A 22,771-nucleotide genomic window follows, 5' to 3' on the forward strand; every position below is an offset into this window, starting at 1 on the left:
TATTCCCCAGGTTCAGCACTTGATTAAAGCCTTCTTCCTGGCAATAGTTGTTGCCCCAGCAATTGGCATTCTGTATGGCGAGCAGCAGGACCTAGACTGAACTGTGGTATTTTGATAAAAGTTCTGTTTCTCTGAAGAATCCTGAGAATGTAGGTTCTGATTCTGGTTCTCTGGAGAATCCTAATACAATCACCATGCCTAGCAGCATAGCTGGAACATTCAATACCTTCTGGATCATTCAACTACAGGGAGTTTTAATTAACCCAGGAGGCCCAGTTAGTATTCTCTGAAACCCATTACCACATTTTTGTCAAAGCCATACTTCCATGGGCTGCTCCCAGCTAATAACTAAATGTGACCAGGCCTATTTCTGAGAGATATAAAACTCCAGTAATGGCAGACTATGGCTTAGGGATGGCCTTGCTGAGCCTCTACTAGATTACATAGCAGTGCTTCTATCCTGCCTGCCTTCTGTCTCTCCTTCATGCAGAAACAGACATGCAGTGTGGTCCAAAGTATATCAAAGCCTTTCTGGCGTGCTCCCCATTTTCTCTCATGGGAATGCCCTCAAGTAAAATCCTTGCTCATTTAATCCTGTCTTGGTGTCTGCTTCTCAGAATACCCAAATTATTACCCCTAGTTAAGAATTTGGGCAATATGTTGAAAGAGACAATATTCAAAGAAATAAGCAAAGCCACAGTTAAAGAGACTAAACCACTGGACCAGGAAACAAGGAAGCAGAGCAAGGAGAGTGCTGTTGTATGAATTTGAGGAACTAGGCATAGTGCAGGCAGCAGAACAAGTAACCCCTTGTTTACAGGAAGATGAGATGGATAGATAAGACCAGCTGGATCTGGCAGTCTTCTATTCCCAGCAACTCGGCGCTTCTCTTGTGTCTGGCCCATCTACAATGAAGAAAATGTGCTTTTCTCCAAGCAGCTTTTTGTAGGCAGATTCTTCCCCACAACACCCTCCAGATCAAAAGGGTAGCAGGAAAGAAGGAGGAAGTCAACTTAGGTGTTCTGAATATAGATAACCCAAGTTCAAATCCTGGCTCCACAACTTTCTCAGTGTGGGATTGACATTGAGCATTGAGAAGTTAAGAGTTTCTTGGCCGGGCGCGGTGGCTCACGCCTGTAATCCCAGCAGGTGAGGCCGAGGTGGGCGGATCACCTGAGGTCAGGAGATTGAGACCAGCCTGGCCAATGTGGCAAAACCCCGTCTCTACTAAAAATACAAAAAATTAGCCGGGCATGGTGGTGCATGCCTGTAATCCCAGCTACTCGGGAGACTGAGCCAGGAGAATTGCTTGAACCCAGGAGGCAGAGGTTGCAGTGAGCCGAGATCACGCCACTGCACTCCAGCCTGAGCAACAGAGCAAGACTCAGTCTCAAAACAAAACAAAACAAACAAACAAAAAAAGATTCTTAACTAGCATATTGTTCTGAGTGATGTTATAAGAATTAGATTATCCTTATCAACTCATCTGCACATTGCCTACTACACAGTAAACTTATGAGATCTATTTTTATCAGAGAGGTCATCTGGAATTCAGAGCTTTTGGCTAGGTCATCTTCCCTTTTTTGTCTACTGTCATACCATGAGAAGTGACTTTTCTCCAATGATGAGTGTAGGCGTCTAAACATGACAATTAGGTCCACTGTATTCATTGTGTCATCCAAATATAACAGTATTTTAAAATAAGTGACTACTGCATATGTTAAAAATATCTGCTAAGTTTGTAGGCTCATGGATTTCCCGTAATTGTTTTGTCATTTTTTTCTTTTTCTTTTTTTTTTTTGGTGGGGGTGTTGTTTTTTGAGAAGGAGTTTTGTTCTTGTTGCCCAGGCTGGAGTGCAATGGGACAATTTTGGCTCACTGCAATCTCTGCCTCCAGCGTTCAAGTGATTCTCCTGCCTCAGCCTCCCAAGTAGCTGGAATTACAGGCATGTGCCACCATGCACAGCTAATTTTTTTGTATTTCGTGAGACAGGGTTTCACCATGTTGGTCAGGCTGGTCTCGAACTCCTGACCTCAGGTGATCCACTCACCTCGGCTTCCCAAAGTGCTGGGATTACAGGTGTGAGCTACCATGCCCGGCCGTTTTGTCATTTTTTCTTTGTATATTCTGAGGCTATGTAATTATGTGGATAAAAATTTAAAATTCTCTTAAATTTCTGAGTCATTGATTGTTTTTTCATTTTCTCTACTAATACCTGTGCCTTAAAATTCACTTTGTCGGTGACAGCGCAAGACTCTGTCTCAAAAAAAAAAAAAAAATCACTTTGTCAAATATAAGTAAATTTAGAAAATCTTTCTTTTGGATTACTTGTGTTTAATTTCCAATATCGCTTTTTTATTTCTATTTATCTTGCTTGTTCTAGGTCAATTTTCACTTCTTTACCTTCTTCCAAATTTATTTTTATTCTTTTTCACAGATTTTTAGTCACTATTTCAATAATTTTTCAGAAAAACATCTTGTTTAGAGAGGCTCAGGAGAATATAGAATATTGAGTAGAAAGACCTGCATATCTGATTCACAGATTTTCTCACATGGCAATATCAGACAGTCCCAAGCCTGATCAGTAAACCTATGTCTATATCTGTAGGAGCACTGAGAGCCAGCTGTGGCATCATAGTGATTTAGCAGCAAAAAATCATTGCTGTGTCCTCACGATATTTACCTTAAACCACTTAAATTTTTCTCACTGCAGTCTAATCAAACACATTTTTCCCTCTTCACAAAAACTCACGCTCACAAAGGAACGAAATATTTTAACAATTGACATTCAATTTTAAGCTCTGCTTTATTTTGCATGCATATATATATATATATACACACACACATATTCTCCTGTATTTATATATAGATATATACACACACTTACATATTAAAGTATGTTTATACACATTGGGTTGGGTGTGTACATATTTAGATATAGATAGATAGATAGATGATAGATAAATTTCACCTATGTATGATTTTTCAGGAGACTTTTATGCACACACAAGCATAGACACCGTATCTGATTATCACTGCTGTTTTTTTTTTTCCTCGAGACAGGGTCTTGCTCTGTCACCCAGTCTGGAGTGCAGTGGCGCAATCTTGGCTCACTGCAACCTCTGCCTCCGAGATTCAGGCAATTCTCCCGCCTCAGCCTCCCGAGTAGCTGGGATTGCACACACCCACCAACACACCCAGCTAATATTTGTATTTTTAGTAGAGATGGGGTTTCACCATGTCAGCCAGGCTGGTCTCAAACTCCTGACCTCAGGTGATCTGCCCGTCTCGGCCTCCCAAAGTGCTGGGATTACAGGTGTGAGCCACCGTGCCAGGCCTATCACTGGTTTTATATACAAATGATTTATAAACTTTAGCACATGTATATTTCCTACTTGCCACAATATTTCCAGGTCAGCCCAAGCAAATTTCCTGTTTTTATGTTTGTTTACTTTTAAAATCTTGTTTTATAATATTCCATTGTATGTCTATGCTATTTTTTAACCAGTTAACTATTGTTGGATTTGTCTTTTCTAATTTTTTCTTTTTTTTTTTTGACACAGTCTGGCTCTGTCACACTGGCTAGAGTGCAGTGGCACCATCTTCACTCATATTTTTATATGTATTAAAAATATAAATGCAGATCCAAGATAAACCTAAAATAACATATATCAAAAAGATTAAAAACAAAATTATGAGTATAAAATATATATATGTGTCTCAGTCTCCAGTTTTGTTTTGTTTTTTTTGAGACAAAGTCTGGCCCTGTCATACGGGCTGGAATACAGTGGCACGATCTTGGCTCACTGCAACCTAAGCCTTCCAGGTTCAGGCCATTTTTGCGCCTCAGCCTCCCAAGTAGTTGGGACCACAGGTGTGCACCACCACCCCTGGCTAATTTTTGTATTGTATTTTTAGTAGAGACAGGGTTTCGGCCATGTTGGCCAGGCTAGTCTGGAACTCCTGACCTCAAGTAAGCCCCTTGCCTCAGCCTCCCAAAGTGTTGCAATTATAGATGTGAGCCACTGCACCTGTTATAATGCAGGCTGAGATTAGCAAACTTGTACCTGAAAGATTTTGTATGTATAGAATAAACCTGCAAGTCACATTTTTAAAAAATAGAATGGCTTGGTCAATGTGTATGCATATGTGAATTCATGATTTGATTCTCATCGAATGTTCCTCCATGGAAATTGTACCAATTATACTCCTGCAAGCAATGTATGCCTATTCTCCCAACAGAGTGTGTTTTTAAACATCTGGGTTTTTGACAAATTGAGAGGAAACTGAAACTTCATCAGTTTTAATAAGTATTATTAGTGATGCTTGACAACTTTTCCCCTCCTTCAAACTATATGCATTTTGTTTATGTGCAAGAGGTATACTTTTTGTTAAGGTTTTTGTTGATTAAGAAGCCTTTATATATTATAGAAATAAATTCTCAACCCATTTTATGACTTTTTTTATAGTTTGATACTTTTTTAGGGGTGGGGAAGTTGCTCATGTCAAATTCATTAGCTCATTTTAAACTGGTTACATTTGTAAGGCAGAGCAATTGGTGTGAGTCCCGCCCTGCAGTCAGATGGGCAAGTCTATTAACTGTGTGCCATGGACATGTCTATGAGCCTCCCTCAGCTTCAGTGCTCTCAGCTGCTACAAGGGGTTAATAGTGACTACCTCTCGGGATGGTTGGAAGGATTAAATGGGATAAACCATCTCAGAACAGAGCCTGGCACACAGTAGACCCTATGCAGTTATTGCTACAATTATGGTCAAACTTTTAAGAGTTTTATAGAATATGTCATTGTAAGACATTCTTGACTCCAAGACTTTAAAATAAAAAGAAAATCCTTTCCTGGTTTTGTATTTGTCTGAAATTTTGATGTAAGTGGAATTTATACTGCTGTTAAAATATGATATTTGGAGCCCATGACTCCTGAATTCACCCAACAACCTTTATTAAATAATCCTGTTATTTTTATCTTTATCAACTCAATACATATGTCCATTTATGAACCTTTTTAGCATATATTTTTTATCAATTCAAGTCCCACTATCTGCTTTTCATTTTTCTGGCAATATGACACTGTTTGAAGACCTGGTAAAGTTCATTGAATGGATGCTTTTCAATTCTAAAATATTCTGGTCCTGTTGGCTTCCTGCCACCCCCCCAACAGATCAACTTTCACAATAGTTTTTTGTTTAGTTATAAACAACTAGTTTGTACTTGTGTTGTTATGAGATACACACACACACACACAAACACACACACACGTTTTCATTTACGGTTCTTGGCTCATAACTCCCATAGCCCTTGTTACAGTCTTTTTAAAAAAATACTGCGTGTGTTAGGCTTCAGGAGCAGGCCTTAGGAAACAGAATCTCTCTGACCTTCTCCTGACCTCCTTTCACCCACCTCAAGGCAGGAGGATTCCAATCTCCCCCAACCTTTCTGATGTGGATCATAAGATCCTCATCTGATAAAGGGTCATACCCCCCATACCTTGGGGGAAGGAATGCTGATGTCATGAAGCTTCCATAAAAACCCCAGAGCACTGGGCTCAAAGGCTTCTGGATAGCTGAACACCAGGAGGTTCCTGGAGGGTGGCACTCCAGGAGGGCATGGGAGCTCCACCCCATTCCCCCATAGCTTCCTCAAATGCATCTCTTCATCTGCATCCTTTGTAATATCCTTTATAATAAATCAGTAAACATAAGTGTTTCACTGAGTTCTGTGAGCTGCTCCAGCAAATTAATCAAATCCAAAGAGTGGGTCGTGGGAATGCCAACTTGAAGCCCACTGGTCAGAAGTTCCAGAGGCCTGGACTTTGTGACTGGTGTCTAGGGAGTGGGGGGAGTCTTGAGGCTGGCCCCTCACCTGCGGGATCTGACACTATCTCCAGGTAGATAGCCTTGGAATTAAATTGGAGGATGCCCAGCTTGTGTCTGCTGCTTGGTGTGTGTGAAATGCCCCCACATTTAGCCACTGACATTTTCTGCATTGATGATTGTTGTGATTGAGAGCACAGGAAGGACACAGTTTAAGACTTTTCCCTAAGCATTACTTTATTAGAAATTTGGTAAATTCATTAAAAAATTGACACATTGGTGATGTTAAAGTTCCCTATCAAATTATATAGTATATATTATCATTTAAGTATTTATGGTTTCCTGAAGGCACTTAACACATTTTTAAATTTATTCCCAGTTTTTATTTATTCCTAAATTTAAAGTACATGGTTCTTGTGTACTTTAAATTATTGTTGTGATAACAAAAATAGGCATTTCATTACATTTTCTATATTATACGAAACTTATCCACATTTATTATTTTTCTCCTAGAATTTTACTGATTTTTATTTTTTAAAGTTTTACAGAAATTTTCAGATTTTCAACATACAACATCTCAGAGAGAGGAATTTAAATCCTTCTTTGAAGGATGTATCATTTATATGTCTCATTTTTTGGCCTTGTATACAATTGCATTGATTGATACATCAAAATAATAACAGTGAAGAAAGGAGAGAAAAATCTAATTGTTTTTGCCTGATCAAAAGAGATGATTATATGATTACCTTTTTTTGGCTAATTAAATAAATACAATGCTGAAATATTTTTATTCTAATATTTTCTTAAAATTTTGCATCATTATTCATAAACTTGATCATTAGTTTGCATGTATTTGTGAATGTGTGTGTGTGTTCACTACCTTAGTTACACTCTGATATAAAATTACGTGTCATTCATAATTAAACAAGTCAGTGACCCTTCCTTCCATTTTAAACTTCTGGATTGTGTTACATAGCACTTTAATGATTTGTTCTTTAAACGTTTTATGACAATCCCTATTAAAATTGTGATAACCATTTTATTAATTTTATGTTAACTAGTAGGTTACATTGTCATGTTTTGTAGCCAATGTTTGATAAATTATAAATGTCTGGAAAATCATCAATTTCAGTTTTGCAATCAATCTTCATCTGGTTGAGTGATTTCTTATGTTTGTTTAATAGAATATCTGTTGTGAATTCCTCCTATTGAATGTGTGTATGTGATTTTGTTTTTATTTTTTCTCATTTTCCTCATTAATTTAGTTAGTGGTTTATCTATTTTATTAATTGTTTTCAAAGTCTCAGCCTTTATATTTAATATTTTAATCTTTCTATATTTTTTATTTCTTTTCATTAGTTATGTGTTTTTGTGTGTTCATTTCTCAAAAATTTAGATTTGGGTAATATACACATATAAATATATTTATGCCCTAAATAGCTGTATTATATACACTAAAGCAAATTGATCACAAATTTGGGAGATATATGAAGTTGCTTATATGATTATTTCCTTTGATATATTAAGAAAAAATATTTTTTCATATTGTACCATCTTTGTTTTCCTGGAATATAATCCACTACTTCCTGAAGTCTTATTTTTTAACAGTGCTATTCTTTCACTTTCTAATATTTCATTTCATATTTTTTGCATCAATATTTATAAATGAGATAGATCTCTAGTTATTTTTGTATTATACTATGTTGGTACTATGGTTTGAATGTGTCCCCCCAAGAGCATGTGTTGGAAACTTAATCCCCAATGTAACAGTGTTGGAAGGTAAGGCCTAATGGGAAATGTTGAGGTAATGAGAGCTCTACCCTCATGAATGGATTAATACCAATTATAAAAGGGCTTGAAGTTTTGAGTTCAGGCTATTGCTCTCTTCACTCTCATTGCCCTTTTGCCACAGGATGGTGCAACAAGAAGGCCTTCACCAGATATTGGCCCCTCAATCTTAGATTTCCCAGCCTCCATAACAATAAGCCAATAAACTTCTGTTCATTGTAAACTACCCAGTCTCAGGCACAGAGGGGCCCCAGTTTATGACGGTTCAACTTATGATTACTCAACTTTACGATGGGTGTATCAGGACATAACCCCAATGTAAATCAATGAGCATCTGGACTTAACAATGGTTTGACTTATGATTTTTTTGTCTTTATAATGGGTTTATAGGGACATTAAATGCATTTTCAACTATGATATTTTCTACTTATGATGAGTTTATTGGGACACAGCCCCATCATAAGTCAAGGAGCATGTGTATTTTGTTATAGCAGCACAAAATGAACTAGAACTGGCAATATTTTGATACCATGTTATATACCATTCATAAGTTATATAGGTGCACCTTTATTTTATGAAATAGTGCCTCTCAGTCTGTTTGTGTTGCTATAAAGAAATGCCTGAGGATGGGTAATTTATTTAAAATACAGGTTTCTTTGGCTTATGGTTCTGGAGACTGTACAAGAAGCATGGCACCAACACCTGCTTCTGGTGAGAACTTCAGGCAACTTCCACCCATGCCAGAAAGGGAAGGGGAGTAGGCATCACATGGCAAGAGAGAAACCCAGAGAGAAGAGGAGGAAATGCCAAGGTCTTTTAACAACCAGTTCTCTAGAGAACTCAAGAGTAAGAACTCACTCATCTCTGCAAGAATGGCACCAAGCCATTCATGAGGGATGCACCCCAATATTCCCAACACCTCCCACCAAGCCCCACCTCCAACACTGGTTATCAAATTACAATATGAGACTCGGTGGGGCCAAAGATACCATATCCAAACCATGGCATTCTGCCCCGACCCCCTAAAACTCAGGTTCTTCTCACATTGCCAGATAAAATCATCCTATCAACAAAGTCTTAACTTGGTCCAGCATCAACTCAAAAGTCCAAAGTCCAAAGTCTCATCTGAGACTCCAGGCAAGTTCTTTACAGCTGTGAACCTGTAAAATAAAAAACAAGATATTTACTTCCAAGATACAAATGTGATACAGGCATTGGTTAGACATTCCCATTCCAAAAGGGAGAAATCAGCCTAAAGAAAGAGGTAATACTCCCCACATTAAGTCTAGAACTCAGAAGGGCAGACATAAAAACTTAAAGCCCCAAAATGTTCTCCTTTGACTCCATGTCCCACATCCTGGGCACAACAGTATGAAGTGTGGGCTCCCAAGGCCTTGGGCAGCCCTGTCCCCGTGGCTTTGATGTGTGAAGCCCATGTGGCTCTTATCATGTACTGGAATCCAATGCTTGCGGCTTTTCCATGCTGAGAGTGCATGCTGCTAGTGACTCTAGAATTCTGGGGTCTGGAGGATGGCAACCTTACTCCCTCAGCTCCACTAGGTGGTGCCTGGTGGAGACACTACATGGGGGCTCGAACCCACAAAGAACTCAGCCAATCTCACACTGTGTGCCTGCGGTCTTAGCACCACATGGAAGCCCCAAACATTACACCTTGCACCCTCTGAAGCAGTGGTCTAAACAGTAGCTTGAGCCCTTTGAGCTTTAGCTGTGGTCCGAGCAGCCAGGATGTGGGAAGCAGCTTCCCAAGATTGCACAGGGCAGCAGCACCCTGGGCCTGGCCCAGAAGTCATCTGTCCTCCTAGGCCTGTGGACCTGTAATGGGAGGAGTAAACTCAAAGATTCTGAAATGCCTTTGGACTTTTTTCACTGTTCTATTACCAACTGGCTCTCTTTTACCTGTGCTAATCTTTCTAGCAGCGGTTGTTCAGCTGCCGCCCCTCAGATTTCCTCTCCTAAAAAATGCTCTTTCCTTCTCTTTTGCATGGACAGGCTTGAGTTTTCCAAATTTTTATGCTCTGTATCCCTTTTAACCAAAAGTTCCAACTTTAAGTCCTTCCTTTGCTCCCAATCTGTTGATTGTTGGATGCAGCCACACCACTTCTTGAATGCTTTGCTGCTTAGAAATTTCTTCTGCCAGATACTTTAGGCCGTCACTCTTAAGTTCAGCTTTCCACAAAGTGCTAGTGTATACACAACGCAGCCAAATTATTTGCTAGGGTATAACTTTGCTTCAGTTCCCAGTAAGTTCCTCATTTCCATCTGAGACCTCCTCAGCATGTCCTTTATTGTCTGTATTTCTATCAGCATTTTGGTCACAACCAGTCTCTAGGAAGTTACAAGTTTTCCCTTCCTATCTTCTTCTGAGCCCTCTAGACTCTTCCAGCCTCTGCTCATTACCCAGTTCCAAAGCTGCTTCCAAATGTTTAGGTATTTTTATAGCAACGTTCCACTCCTCAGTACCAATTTTCTGTCTTAGTCCATTTTTGTTTCTATAAAGGAATATATGAAACTGAATATAATTTTTAAAAGAAGCTTATTTGGCTTATGGTTCCGGAGTCTGTAAAAAAAAATCATGGCACCAGCCGGGTGTGGTGGCTCATGCCTGTAATCTCAGTGCTTTTGGAGGCCTAGTCGGGTGGATCACCTGAGGTCAGGAGTTCGAGACCAGCCTGACCAACATGGTGAAACCCCGTCTCTACTAAAAGTACAAAAATTAGCTGGGCGTGGTGGCGGGCACCTGTAATCCCAGCTACTCGGAAGGCTAAGGCAGGAGAATTGCATGAACCCCTGAGGCAGAGGTTGCAGTGAGCCAAGAGTGTACCATTGCCCTCCAGCCTGGACAACAAGAGCAAAAATCCATCTCAAAAAACAAACAAACAAAAAAAAAAGCGTGGCACCAATATTTGCTTCTGGTGAGGGCCTCAGCAAGTTTTCACTCATGATGAAAGAGGAAGAGGAGAAGACATCACATCATGAAAGAGGGGGCAAAGGAGTTGCCAGGTTCTTTTCCTATTTTTTTAGAGACAGGGTCTCACTCTGCAGCCCAGACCGGAGTGCAGTGGTACAATCATAGCTCGCTGCAGCCACGACCTCCTGGGCTCAATCAGTCCTCCCTCCTCAACATCCTGATTAGCTAGGACTACAGGCATGTACCACCATGTCTGGTTAATTGTTTCTATTTTTTTTGTAGAGATGGGGTCTCACTATGTTGTCCAGGCTGGTCCAAACTCCTGGCCTCAAGCATTCCTTATGCCTCTGTCTCCCAAAGTGTTAGGATTACAGGCATGAGCCACTGTGCCCAGCCTAGGCTCTTTTCAACAACCAGTTCTAATGGGAATTCAGAGTGAAAATTCACTCACTTCTGTGAGGAGAGCAGCCAGCCATTCATGAAGGATCTGCTCCCATTACTCAAACACCTCCTACTGGGCCCCACCTCCAACACTGTGGATCAAATTTCAACACGAGACTTGGCGGGCTAAATAAACCATATCCAAACCATAGCAGTTCTGTATACTGAATGTCTGTGTATCTCCAAAATTTCTACGGTGAAATCTAATCTCTAAGGTAATGGTATTAGGAGATGGGACCTTTGGAAGGTGTTGGAGTCATGACGGTGGAGGCCTCATATGTGGAATTAGTGCCCTTAATAAAAGAGGTTCCAATTTGCCAGCTCAAATGGTATATACAGCTTTGTGTCTAAGCCCCCACAACTGTGATTCCCTCATCGTTTGTATTGTATTGTATTCTTGATGAACTTGCATAAAACTTTCACTATAACGTTATCACATGACATTGCTTCAAGCACTTCTCCACTGAAAAACAAACTACCCATAAAAAAGAAAACAAATATATTTATGTAATTATTTATAGTTTTTAATACATTTTATTGTACATTAAAACAGCACAATTAAAGGGGTCCCAATGAGGTTGGTAGTGCCTTCCACTATGTGAGGACACTAAGAAGATGGTCATCTACGAACCAAGCTGCCGGTGCCATGCTCTTAAACCTCTCAGCCTCCAGAACTGTGAGAAATAAATTTATGTTGCTTATAAGCCACCTAGTTTATGATATTTTTTAACAGTAGCTCAAATGGACTAAGAAATGGTTTATGCAGCATTGCAATATATTTTACTTAAATGTTTAAGTAAATTTCAGGGGATAATGTCTTCTGTTTCTTTCTGTGTGGAGTAGGGAGTAAGTGCATTTTAGACAACTTCTTTTTTTGTTGTTGTTAGTAATAGGTTTGTTCAGATTTGTCTTCTGGATTGATGTTTGGAAATTTATATTTATGTTGAAACTGTTAAATTTTGTTTCATATTTTCAAGTACATTTCCCTCAGGTATAACAAGGATTTATTTCCCATTTCTTTAGTGTCTTTTTAGCTCTAATTACCTCTGATTAACATTTCCTATTTTAATTGCACTTTATCCTTTATTTTTTAAGTTAGTGGTTTATCTGTTTACTAATTATTTTTACAAAAAAAAAAATCAGCCTTTACATTTTCATTCTCTGTTCAACAAATTTTTAGTTTAATATTTCCTAATTCCTCCTGCTTACCTTAGTTGTGTTTGTATGTGTTTGTATATATGTGTGCATGTGTTCATGCTGTGGTCTTTTTAAAATTTAGGTTTGAATACCTAGTTAATTAGGCTCTTTGTTTTTAAGACAATATACATTAGTATTTAAAATTAGGAGTTATACTCTGAGTACAGATCCAGAAGTATCCTGTATATTACGGTATGTATAATTTGTCATTGTCATATTATATTCTTCTAAATGATTTTGAATTCACTCCTACATCAAATTATTTATGAGAGACAATTAAAAGTGGTAGTAGCTTATTTTCTTTTCTTGTTTTTTGTTTGAGACTGAGTCTTGCTCTGTTGCCCGGGCTGGAGTGCAGTGGCGCGATCTTGGCTCACTGCAAGCTCTGCCTCCCAGGTTCATGCCATTCTCCTGCTTCAGCCTCCTGAATAGCTGGGACTACAGGCACCTGCCACCAACTCCGGCTAATTTTTTTTTTTTTTTTTTTTTTGTATTTTTAGTAGAGACAGGGTTTCACTGTGTTAGCCAGGATGGTCTCGATCTCCTGACCTCGTGATCCGCCCGCCTCGGCCTCCCAAAGTGCTGGGATTACAAGTGTGAGCCACTGTGCCCAGCCGGTAGTAGCTTATTTTCTCATATTGACCTCAGAAAATGTTACCTGTACTACTTTTATATCTAGATCTAATTGACAGTTTCACTGTACTCTATTTCACAATTATTTTTGTTATTGTTCCATTAATATTGGAAAATGTGATATATATTTTCAAGGCAAAAATTGACATGAATTAGTTTACTTCTTTGCACTAGTACTGGGTTATTTCCCACACATCCCTGTTCCCAGCCCTACCCTAACTCTATCCCACACTGAAGTTGTAGTTTGGTATTAGCTGTGACAACAGAAACCATGCCTCTATGACGTTTGGAAAACTGTAAAATGGAAGAGCATATGGACATAGACTACAGACTGAAAATGTTTCCCTGTCAGTGAAATTCAGTGAATTGATTTAGTGACATGTGAGCCATGAGACAAAGTGATTTCCATATCTTCAAAGGGGAGGAATTACTAGGTAAATTTCTCTTAGTATATTTGCATGTGTGGATATCCATCAAATCGAGACACATGAAACCTAAGCAAAGCAAACCTGACTTGTTTTAGGCTTTTTAAGTTGTAGCTGAAATGATACCATTTTTGTGGACCCCAGGGCTGAGTCCTTGAGTCCTCATAGGGGCGAGGGCCAGCACACACTCTGAATCACTCACAGAGCAGACCTTTGTGTGGCAAAGGCTTCTTTGTTCCTGACTGCAGCAGGGGAGTGGTCAGATCGTGGGAAAGCCCTTGGTAACATTTCACCCAGACTTGGTGGCAGTAATACTTCTGTTATTTGACATTTTTCTGAATGAACTGATGAGGGAACAAGGAATCCCATATATTCTAAAAATGTCCCTTTGTTATTTTCCTCACATAGAACTCTGCCAAAAATATGTATTTCTTTTGTTATATTTTAAGTAATTGAATAGCACATATTTAGTTTCAAATGAATAATTTTTGCTGAAAAAATACTTCATCTTTTTGAAATTATGAATGTGAGGGTAATATACCCCTTGCTTACCAAAATAATCATTAAATGATAACATTACATTAATACAAGTTCCAGAGATTCTCAAAAAGAAAATCTTGGTGATTAATTTCTGTGCAATCACCTTTTCATGTCCAAAAATATGCACAAATCTCACATCTATATATAATCACTAAAAAAAAAACCTATGTTTCAAGCTTTTTGTCCAGACTACATTTGATCCTCACAACAATCCTGCAAAAGTAGGTGGAACTGTACCCATTTCTCATATGAAGAAACTGAAGTACAGAAAATTTAAGTAACTTGCTTAGACTGTGAAACTGAATGGCTGGTAAGAAGCAGAGTCAGGATTCTAACTATCCTTGGTCTCTCAAGCCACTTTATTTTCTACTGACCATTGTCCTACTATAAATACTGAACTTTATGATTATCTGGTTCAAGATACTATTTGAATAAAAACACGATATTTCACAATGCAGGCAAGTGTACATTTGGAGAAACTTTCCACAGCTTTCTGGGCTCAGCTTAAAAACCCCTCTCTGAAAGCTTTGCCACTATTTTCTGAGACTTTGGTGTTGGCACAGTCTTTGAGAGTGCACCATCTGGTCTCATTCTTTGGTTGTTTAGTTCATCTAATCTCTCTTTCTCCTGCACGACTGCAGGGCAGGGACCTCAGATGTTTGGAATTTATTTGGAATCTGTCACTCACCTTGCATGCCAGTGATAGTCAGGCAACAAGGGTGTCCTGATTGGTGAATTCTTTGGCTAAGAGGAATCAAGAGGAAAGGAATATGGCAAAAGGTCCAGGCAAATAGGCTGAGGTACTTACTAGGAGAACCAGGAGTCATGTAAGAAGGGAGAGGCAATGTAAAAATATAGGAGGCTGAGGCACACTCTGAAGCAGTGGACTAAAATCACTGAGCTGGCAGCCTATAGATAAAAGCCCCATGGCTCCTACATTCTGTGGCAGCTTATTCATGTCCATCTTTGCTCCACTTGGCTGAATCATCCATATTTAAAGGCTGTACTTGCATCTCCAGCAGCTACATTCAGCTGGTCGACCTGCTCCTAGTGAACATGGTAAGTGCGAGTGCTCTGGACAAATACTGCTTGAGTTCCAGTCTTTGTTCCACTAATTCACAGCTATGGGTCGTAAACTCTACGGGCAAAACCTTTAAATTCTCTATTATTTACCTCATCATGATAATGAGAAAAATTATAGCAAGTACCACATTAGGTAGTTCTGACAAATTCATCCTTTTGCATGCAAAGTACATGGTATAAACTCTGTAAATGTGCCATCTTTGTTGGACAGTCAGGACAGGGTGAATAACCTGGGACTCAAGATTCAGACTCCCAGCATATTTTTCAGCTACTTCAGCCAAGATAAGTGCATTTGCAGTTGATGCAGATCATACATTGTACAGGTAAATCATTAAAATGGCATCATTCTCTTTCACATTCATTTTTTCTTTGCTTGTTTGGTTACTAAAAAGGTGTATTAAAATTGTCCACTAAGAGTCTGGATTTAGGATTTTCATCAGTTGTGTATCTGATACAATGTTATTAAATGTATACAAAATTTGAATAGTTATATATTCCTGTGAATTACAATTTAATGTTTATGTATCATTCCTTTTTATCTCCAGCAAAGTGTTTATCCTTACTATAAACTTTGTCTACAATCAAGACAGTCACAGCACCTGTTGGGCTTTTTCCCATCCTACTACTTTGAGTGTTTCTGTATTTTTATGTTGTGTGTATTTTAAACAGGATGTTTCATTCTGATTGTAATGAAGTCTTATAGGCTTTGACTTTCAGTCTTTAAACTGCTTTCATTTAATCTAATTAAGTTGTATGTAAATTTTCTATATTACTCTTACACTTAGTTTTTAGTGCTTTCTATATTTTATTATCTTTCCATTCTTTTATTCTCATTGGTTTTAATATTTTTGTTCTATTTTCCCTTTTATAATCTTGTTACTTTTATGTTGAACTCTTTTGTCAAAAGCCCCTTGTTGGGAAAGTCTAGAGACTTTGTATATCAAATACAAAGCACTGTGCCTCTGAGCCTAGGATTTGCTGTTACAAAGAATTAATGAGAAGGTGGCTAAACTGCATAGGAACACCATTTCTGTATTTATAGAGTAAGCTATTAATGCCATTGTAAGAATTATCAATATAGTGCTTTGTAAGTCCTCTAAGATCTGCATCTGTCACATTTGGCCAGACCCACTTGAACAGTCCTTTTCATTAGATGCTAATTACTGGCTTCTGTGCGAGGGACAGAAAGATTATTCACACAACTCACATCCACACAACAGCCAATCCTGTTAGGCTTTGACCTTCAGCTTTCAGCTCTGTATTTACTTTATTACATAAACATAAATATTATATTGTGATATATATTCTTTTATATATTTTTTCAAATACATAACTCATACATATATATTTTTTATATATATATAATTCTTAAATATATATTTCCAAATATAAATTATTTCATGTCAAGCTAAACAGGATAAAAACATGTAAACATATACACTTGGTTTTGGTCAAGTAAAACACAAAATCACAAGTTCATCACAGTTTAACAAGTGCACTTGAAGGGGAAGGAGGGAAAGAACAAACTGTAAACAAACAGATGAGCAGCTGCAAAGCCCTGCAAGGGTCCATTTGTTAAGGCTATTATAGCACAAAGCTACTAGTTCAATTAAAACTTCTCCTTTCATTCTGCCACATTTACTCTTGAAGGTCTTCAAAATAAGTGTGGAAATTCAGTAAACACTACACTAGAACTGAGTTAATCCTGTTGACAACAGAGATGACAAAGAAAAGCCATAAGCTGACATTGATATTAATTTCACCAAAACAGTAACTTTAAGGACTTATTTTTTAACACAGATAATCACCATAATCCTAGGGGGAAAGATATGCAGAATAGACAAGAAAACAGAAGCACTGCCTCAACAGCCCCTGAAAGCAGTAAGAGTGTCAACACAGGGAAAACAGGCAATAGCAGACGACAGAACCTCAGCAGACTAGACCACATGCCACAGCACGATGCTACAGAATCAAATTGAAATATTCTTCCAGCTCATAATGAAGCAAGTCCCACTGGTCCTCAGAGAAGGGTAACTCATCTCTCAGTGAAAGAAACCGCTTAAACAACAGACTGGCCAGCTGAAGCACGACAAGCTCCTTCTTAATGCTTTTATAGAGCATGTTGCCCTCTCCCATTCGCACAGGCTCCACAAGTTGATGCCAGTATGCGCTGAATGACCCACCACCTGGCCCAGGAGGCTCATCTCCCCAGCCCTCAGGGTATTCATGCTTGTAAAAGCATGTGTCTCCAAATGGGCAGTTACCCCTGCCTTCCGCAAAATACCTGCAGGCCTTGTTGCTCATTGCCTCCTTGTATTGCTGAATAAGTTTCTGCTTCTCTTCCTCCTCCTCCACCCAGAACTCACTGGGAATGACCAATTCGGAGGTGACCCTGCACTGTGGGCAAGACTTGACGATCCTGTTCTCAAACTGTCTGGCACTTCTCCACCTGCGGATACACCTAATACAGAAGGAATGGTTGCAATTGGAAAGAATGCCAAAGCGGCGGTCATTGGGGTTGGCCTTCTCATAGACAACCTCCATGCAGATGCCACACACCTTGTCCATACCACGCTGCACAGCAAACGAGAGTTCCATATCTTTCTCGTGTGCTTCAATGCAGGCCCTCATATGTTCTTCCCTCTGGGCAGCATCCATGGGGTGCAAGGTCTGCAGCCCACACATGTCGCATATGTCTCCATGGAGGTACATACAGCTCTCCCCACGAAAGCAAACTCCCCTGGAAGCATAATAGCAAAACCGCAACCCACTGCCCACAGCCATCTGCTTCCTCTCAGTCTCTGAGCTCTGTAGAGGAGCCTCGGGGGCAGATGCAACCCAGCGGCCCCGGTAGGGCTGCCCTGGAACAAACTCAATGGCATCCGCCCAGCTTTCTACACCTGCTCCTCCAGCAGCTCCACGGTCTGCATTGTCTCTCTCCGCTTCAAAGAAACCCCTTTCAGCAGCCGAGCCAATCACAGGCAAGGAAAGGGAGGATGCAGCCGGGGGGGCTTCCGCCACTTCCTGAGTCGGGGGCTCGATGTGCGCAGCCGTGCTAGGGCCTCCACCTGCAGAGGCCCCAGGCGGCAAAACGCCGCCCTCAGTGGCCATCTTCCGACCAGAAAGGTCGTGCGAATAGCGACAGTTCTCCCCCTCCTTGCACTGCCCATGTATATAATACCTGCAGATGATCTGCTTTGTCCAAATGCCGCTGCTTCGGCTCGGCAACGGACTGGGCCAGGCTCCTCCTCCTGAGGCTGGGGCAGGCCTCAGGCCTCCTCTGCGGAGGTGGGCAGGGACTGGAGCTACAGGGAAGGGGGCCCAGCCCCTTGCCGCATGTGGCAGGGCTGAATCTGGAGCAGCAGATTCCCCGGAGGGCTCACAGACGGGAAGGTCCGGCCCAGACACACCCTCCCTTGCTGCCTCAGCACCTGCCTGGGCCCCGGCTGCCTCGTGGGCTTCTGAGGGAGCTGCAGGCTCTTCCATGGCTGCTTTGGCACCCCGAAATGGTGCCAGAACCTCTCCGGTATTTTTTCTTTATGGGCTTGAGGCCCGGAATGGCGGCCGCGCTCGGAGGCTTCTCTAGGGGAAGTGTGCATCTCTTTTTCCTTCCCCCCTGCTTTTGGGTCCCTCTGACTGTGTGTTCCTACCTACTTCCGGGCACAGGCATCATGGCGGACACTTCCTGTTGGGGCAACGTACGTGCTCTGCCTGGTTTTTACCGCAATTTTCCAATCTGACATATTTTTTCGTTCACACAGGCGGGGACCAACCCAGCCCCTTTTGTCTGCCTTCTGCCTCTGCTTCGCTGTGTTCCGGCAGTCCCTAAGTCCCTTCTCACACGATTTCCTCAGGAGAATGAGGTTTTACTTTAATCTCTTCTGGTTTCGGTCATGCACGCTTCGTTGTATTTTCGTATCTGTCTGCCTTAAAAAATATATAATCCTATAGATTCTGAAACATTTCATCCATGAATTACATAAATTCTTTTTTGATTCACTCCATCTTATGTCTGTGGTTTTTTTCTTTTAATGCCCGATCGCGGCGGAACGCTTTTTTCAATTCGTTCGGTTGACAAGGCGCCGTTTCTTTTGGTCTTTGTTTTCTGGGATTTCTGAGGGCTTACATTGGATACGCTTTTCACCAGCAAGGCATTAGCAGAGAGCACTTCTGATCCGAGGCTAAGTTAGCACCTTTCAGATGTCTTTCTTTATTGTGATTACTATGCTCATTTTCCCACTGTGTTAGAAGCGCCAGACTTCAACCAGTCCTGATGCTGGCCTAATAAGACACTGTCCCCTGCATGACCCAGGCTTTTATTTTCTCTACTGGTTTAATTCATGGCAGCCCTTTGTTTCCCTTCCTTTCTTTCAACCCCATCTGTGCTGTGTTGTGGCAGGACAGCCTTTCATAACATATCCTGTGCCATATTATCCACAAAGGAATGGTCTTTAATTTCCATGTATGAGCGTTTTGTCATTTTTGCAGATAAATGTAGTAGATTAATCATTTTTTTGTATTCCTACTTTGCTGAGAGTACATATCATGACTGCATACTGAATTCTGTTATGTAGTTTTATACATTTTTTGAGACAATCTTGTTTTTCCCTTTATTCTCTTAATGTGATTATTTGCAGCTATGAGTTTCAAATATTTAACTAACCAATTTGTTTCTAATAAGAAGCCCTTCTGTCATGATATATCATTTTATATATTATTGGATTTTTTTTCTATAAGTTTCTTTGAGGAAATTTTGTTGCCTAAATCTGTAAAGTGGAAACATATCTGAATATTTATAATCACCCAAGTCAACAAATTAAATTATAATTAAGTAGGTAAAAGCAATGAAAGCAGAATGAAGCAAATAATAAGGGCAAGAAAAGCAATGAAGAAAAACAAATATTAAATAAGGGAAATAAATTAAGTAAAATCCCTTAAACTGCTTATTGAAGCCAGATAATTTCTGGTGAAATTTATCAAGGAAAAATGAAGAAGGCTCTAATACCCAAGATCAGTAATTTCAAATATGTTATCACTACATTAATAACAGACATTAAAAATCATTAGAGAATATCAGGAACAAAGTTAGGAGATAAAACTTGAGAAGTTACATGAAATAGTCATATTGGTGGAAACATCTATTAGTAAAAATGACAGGAGCAGAAATAAATGTGAATATGGATCTGTTAACTTACATCTGTAATTTAGATAATTATCTAAATAAAGGTTTCTAAAACTTTCCCTCTGAAATAAATCTAAAGGCAAAAAAATCTGTATTTATTATTGCAAGTCCTAGCTAGTGTAATAGCAAAGAAATAAAAGATGTTATAACTGGAAAGAAATTATTGATGGAATGCAACAGAAAATTGAGAATAATTTACAGATAAGCTATTAGATTTAATAGGTACATTTAGCAAGGACACTGGACAGGAGTCCAATATATGAAAATCATTTTTATTTCTCTATCATCAATAACATTTGAAGTAAACATTTAAAATTAATAACATTCATAACAACATTAAAAGTTAACTAACCTAGGAATTAAACTAATTAAGGTTATACAATAAAATTAAAAACATTTTAGCTTCAGAAGACCTAAATAAATTGTGGGATACTTTATAGTCTTTATAGTCGGTCAGTAGAAGGCTCAATGTTTTTAAAAGGTAGTCTTTTCCTAATTTGATAATTATTTGAAAATGGTGCTGATTATTCATCGTGAATGTAGGAAATGTTGGATTTATCTTTCTCCTTTTCATAATTACCAAGTTTTATATTTTGCATGCAAGCTGTCCCAAAGTCTGCCTCACTTGAACTTTCTGAAACAAACTTTCTCTTTATCAGGATTTGTTTGTCAGCCCCAGTGATTTTTACAAGAAAAAGACTTGCAGCACAGCTCTCAGGCTTCTACGCCAAGCTCTCTACAAATTCACAAACATAAGAATCCTGAATATAAAATTATTACTGGCTTAATTGTGATATTTTCCTAGCACTGCATCTATTATTTGCTTAATTGTGATATTTTCCCAGCACTGTATCTAAATCATACTTGACCCTCTCTTGATGCACCAGCACTGTCCAGAGGAACTTTCTGTGAAGAATTTATATATATGCATGCTGTACAGTATGAAAGCTAGCCCCATGGGGTTCTTGGGCACTTGAAATGAGGCTAGAGTGACGGAGGAAATGAATGTCCATTTTTTAAATTATAAATTTAAATAGCCACATGAGGCTAGTAGTTACTGCATTGGATTGAAGTTCTATACAATATTTGACCATCTCATCTCCTAACACAAGGGAACTGAGAAGCATATGTTTCCTCACCTGCCCAAGGCTATGCAGCTGGTGCCAAGCAGTGTTTGCTTCCAAATGCCCACCTGTGTGGCTGCCACTGGTGTTCATGTCTTATAGTCTGATAGTGACTTTATCTTTTAGTTTTGTCGTGACAATATTTCATATAAACTGTTATAAACCAATATTGTATCCCATGATTTTAAATACCATAAAAAATTGAATAACTGGAAATAACTGGGCAGTGCATCTTGAGAAAAATAAACTAGTTCCCATCCTATCCAAATGTCTTCAGAGATAATTTTCTCTGACTGCCATTGTCTATATTCCTGCCATGATATATACATATGTATATTTTTTGAGCATCAATATTGTTTTTACAGTTCTCAGAAAGTAGACATTTAGTCATTTGTCTAGTTATTTGGCTCAGCTGTGCCTTCTTTTCTAACAAAACACTGACAGCCTCAGAGGCTGGGACCTGGTTTCCTTGTGCACACACCAGTCTGCAGGGTAGCATGGGATCCCCTGGCCGGTCAGCATTTGGGGGTCCGAATGGAATGAGTGCAAGGCTGGGCGATGGCAGAGCTGAGGGCAGTCTAAGCAGTCTAAGAATATCCCAAGAGGAGGGAGCAAGTTCAGAAGTGAACTGCAGGATGGAGAGAAGCTGCAAAGTCCTGCAGTTTTTTATTCCAAACAGCTCAGGCATGCGCTGCCTAGCCCCGTGTGGTTAACACGTCCGTATTTAAAGAACACACAATTAATTGCCTAAAAGCATTATCCTTCTCAGCACTCTCCTATCCTTCAGATCTAACCTTTAGGCACTGCCGGCTGCCGGCGGGGTCCAGGACCCAGCGGGGCTGGGGGCGCAGAGCAGCGCTGGGTGCAGCGCCTGCGCCGGCAGCTGCAAGGGCCGCAGAAATTAAACGCAAGTGTCCAGAATCGGGCATTGTGGGTTTAAATCCTGAATCCACTGGTCACTATCTGAGACTTTCCCCTGTCACAAATTAGTTACCTTCTTTTATCCCATCTGACAACGGGAATAATAACAGCAAGAATTACACCGACTAGTTCACAGGTTTGCTGTATTAATTAATTTATAATAATTCATTAATTCTTATAAAGTGATTGGAACGATGCCTGATCTTTAAGATACCTGTAAGTGTCTCTTCTATTTTAGAACCACCCAAAGAATCCTGTGACTGAAGTCTTTGTGTCAGTCCCTCTATGTGCACAGCAGTAAGATTTCTATAGAGGCCCTAGAAATTACTGACACATGAGAGGTGGTGAATGAGTATTTATTGCCTTATATTGATAGACAAACTGATTTTTATTTTGAAATTTAAAGAGCCAGTTTTCTCCAACCCTTAGTTCAGAAGTTTAGTTGTAGAATACCTTTGTGGAGGATTTCTTGTGCTTTCATCACTTGTGGTAGCAGTAGGATTCTGGCTGGAACAGCACTCCTTTAGCTCATTGTTGGCTGTTTTGAATAGACATCTGATCACCCTGAGTGAATAACTGGATAACAAAAAGTTACTTAAAAATGTCTTTAAATTTCAATATGAATATGAAAAAGAGGTGTAAGTACTCCTACAACCACTTAAAGATCATAAAAGATAC

The 22,771-nt window shown here is 39.6% G+C and overlaps 1 protein-coding gene across 2 annotated transcripts in view; it reads right to left on the reverse strand.

The window, feature by feature from the left end:
• The window catches only part of MKRN3 (makorin ring finger protein 3), a 63,445-nt gene extending 44,599 nt beyond the window's left edge, over positions 1 to 18,846 (reverse strand). Inside the window, exons 1-2 of one of the 2 annotated variants that reach the window (XM_008961404.4) lie at positions 17,151 to 18,846; positions 6,048 to 8,778 (exon numbers count right to left, since the gene is read on the reverse strand). In XM_008961404.4, coding sequence (XP_008959652.1) covers positions 8,712 to 8,778; positions 17,151 to 18,352 — 1,269 coding nt within the window. In that variant the 5' untranslated portion in view covers positions 18,353 to 18,846 and the 3' untranslated portion in view covers positions 6,048 to 8,711. Of the gene's footprint in view, positions 1 to 6,047; positions 8,779 to 17,150 lie in introns of those variants that run through there. The other variant, XM_034938437.3, reaches the window with a different exon arrangement.
• Positions 18,847 to 22,771: the final 3,925 nt, after the last annotated feature.

Source organism: Pan paniscus, chromosome 16 (assembly GCF_029289425.2).
Source record: "Pan paniscus chromosome 16, NHGRI_mPanPan1-v2.0_pri, whole genome shotgun sequence".
NCBI lineage: Eukaryota > Metazoa > Chordata > Mammalia > Primates > Hominidae > Pan > Pan paniscus.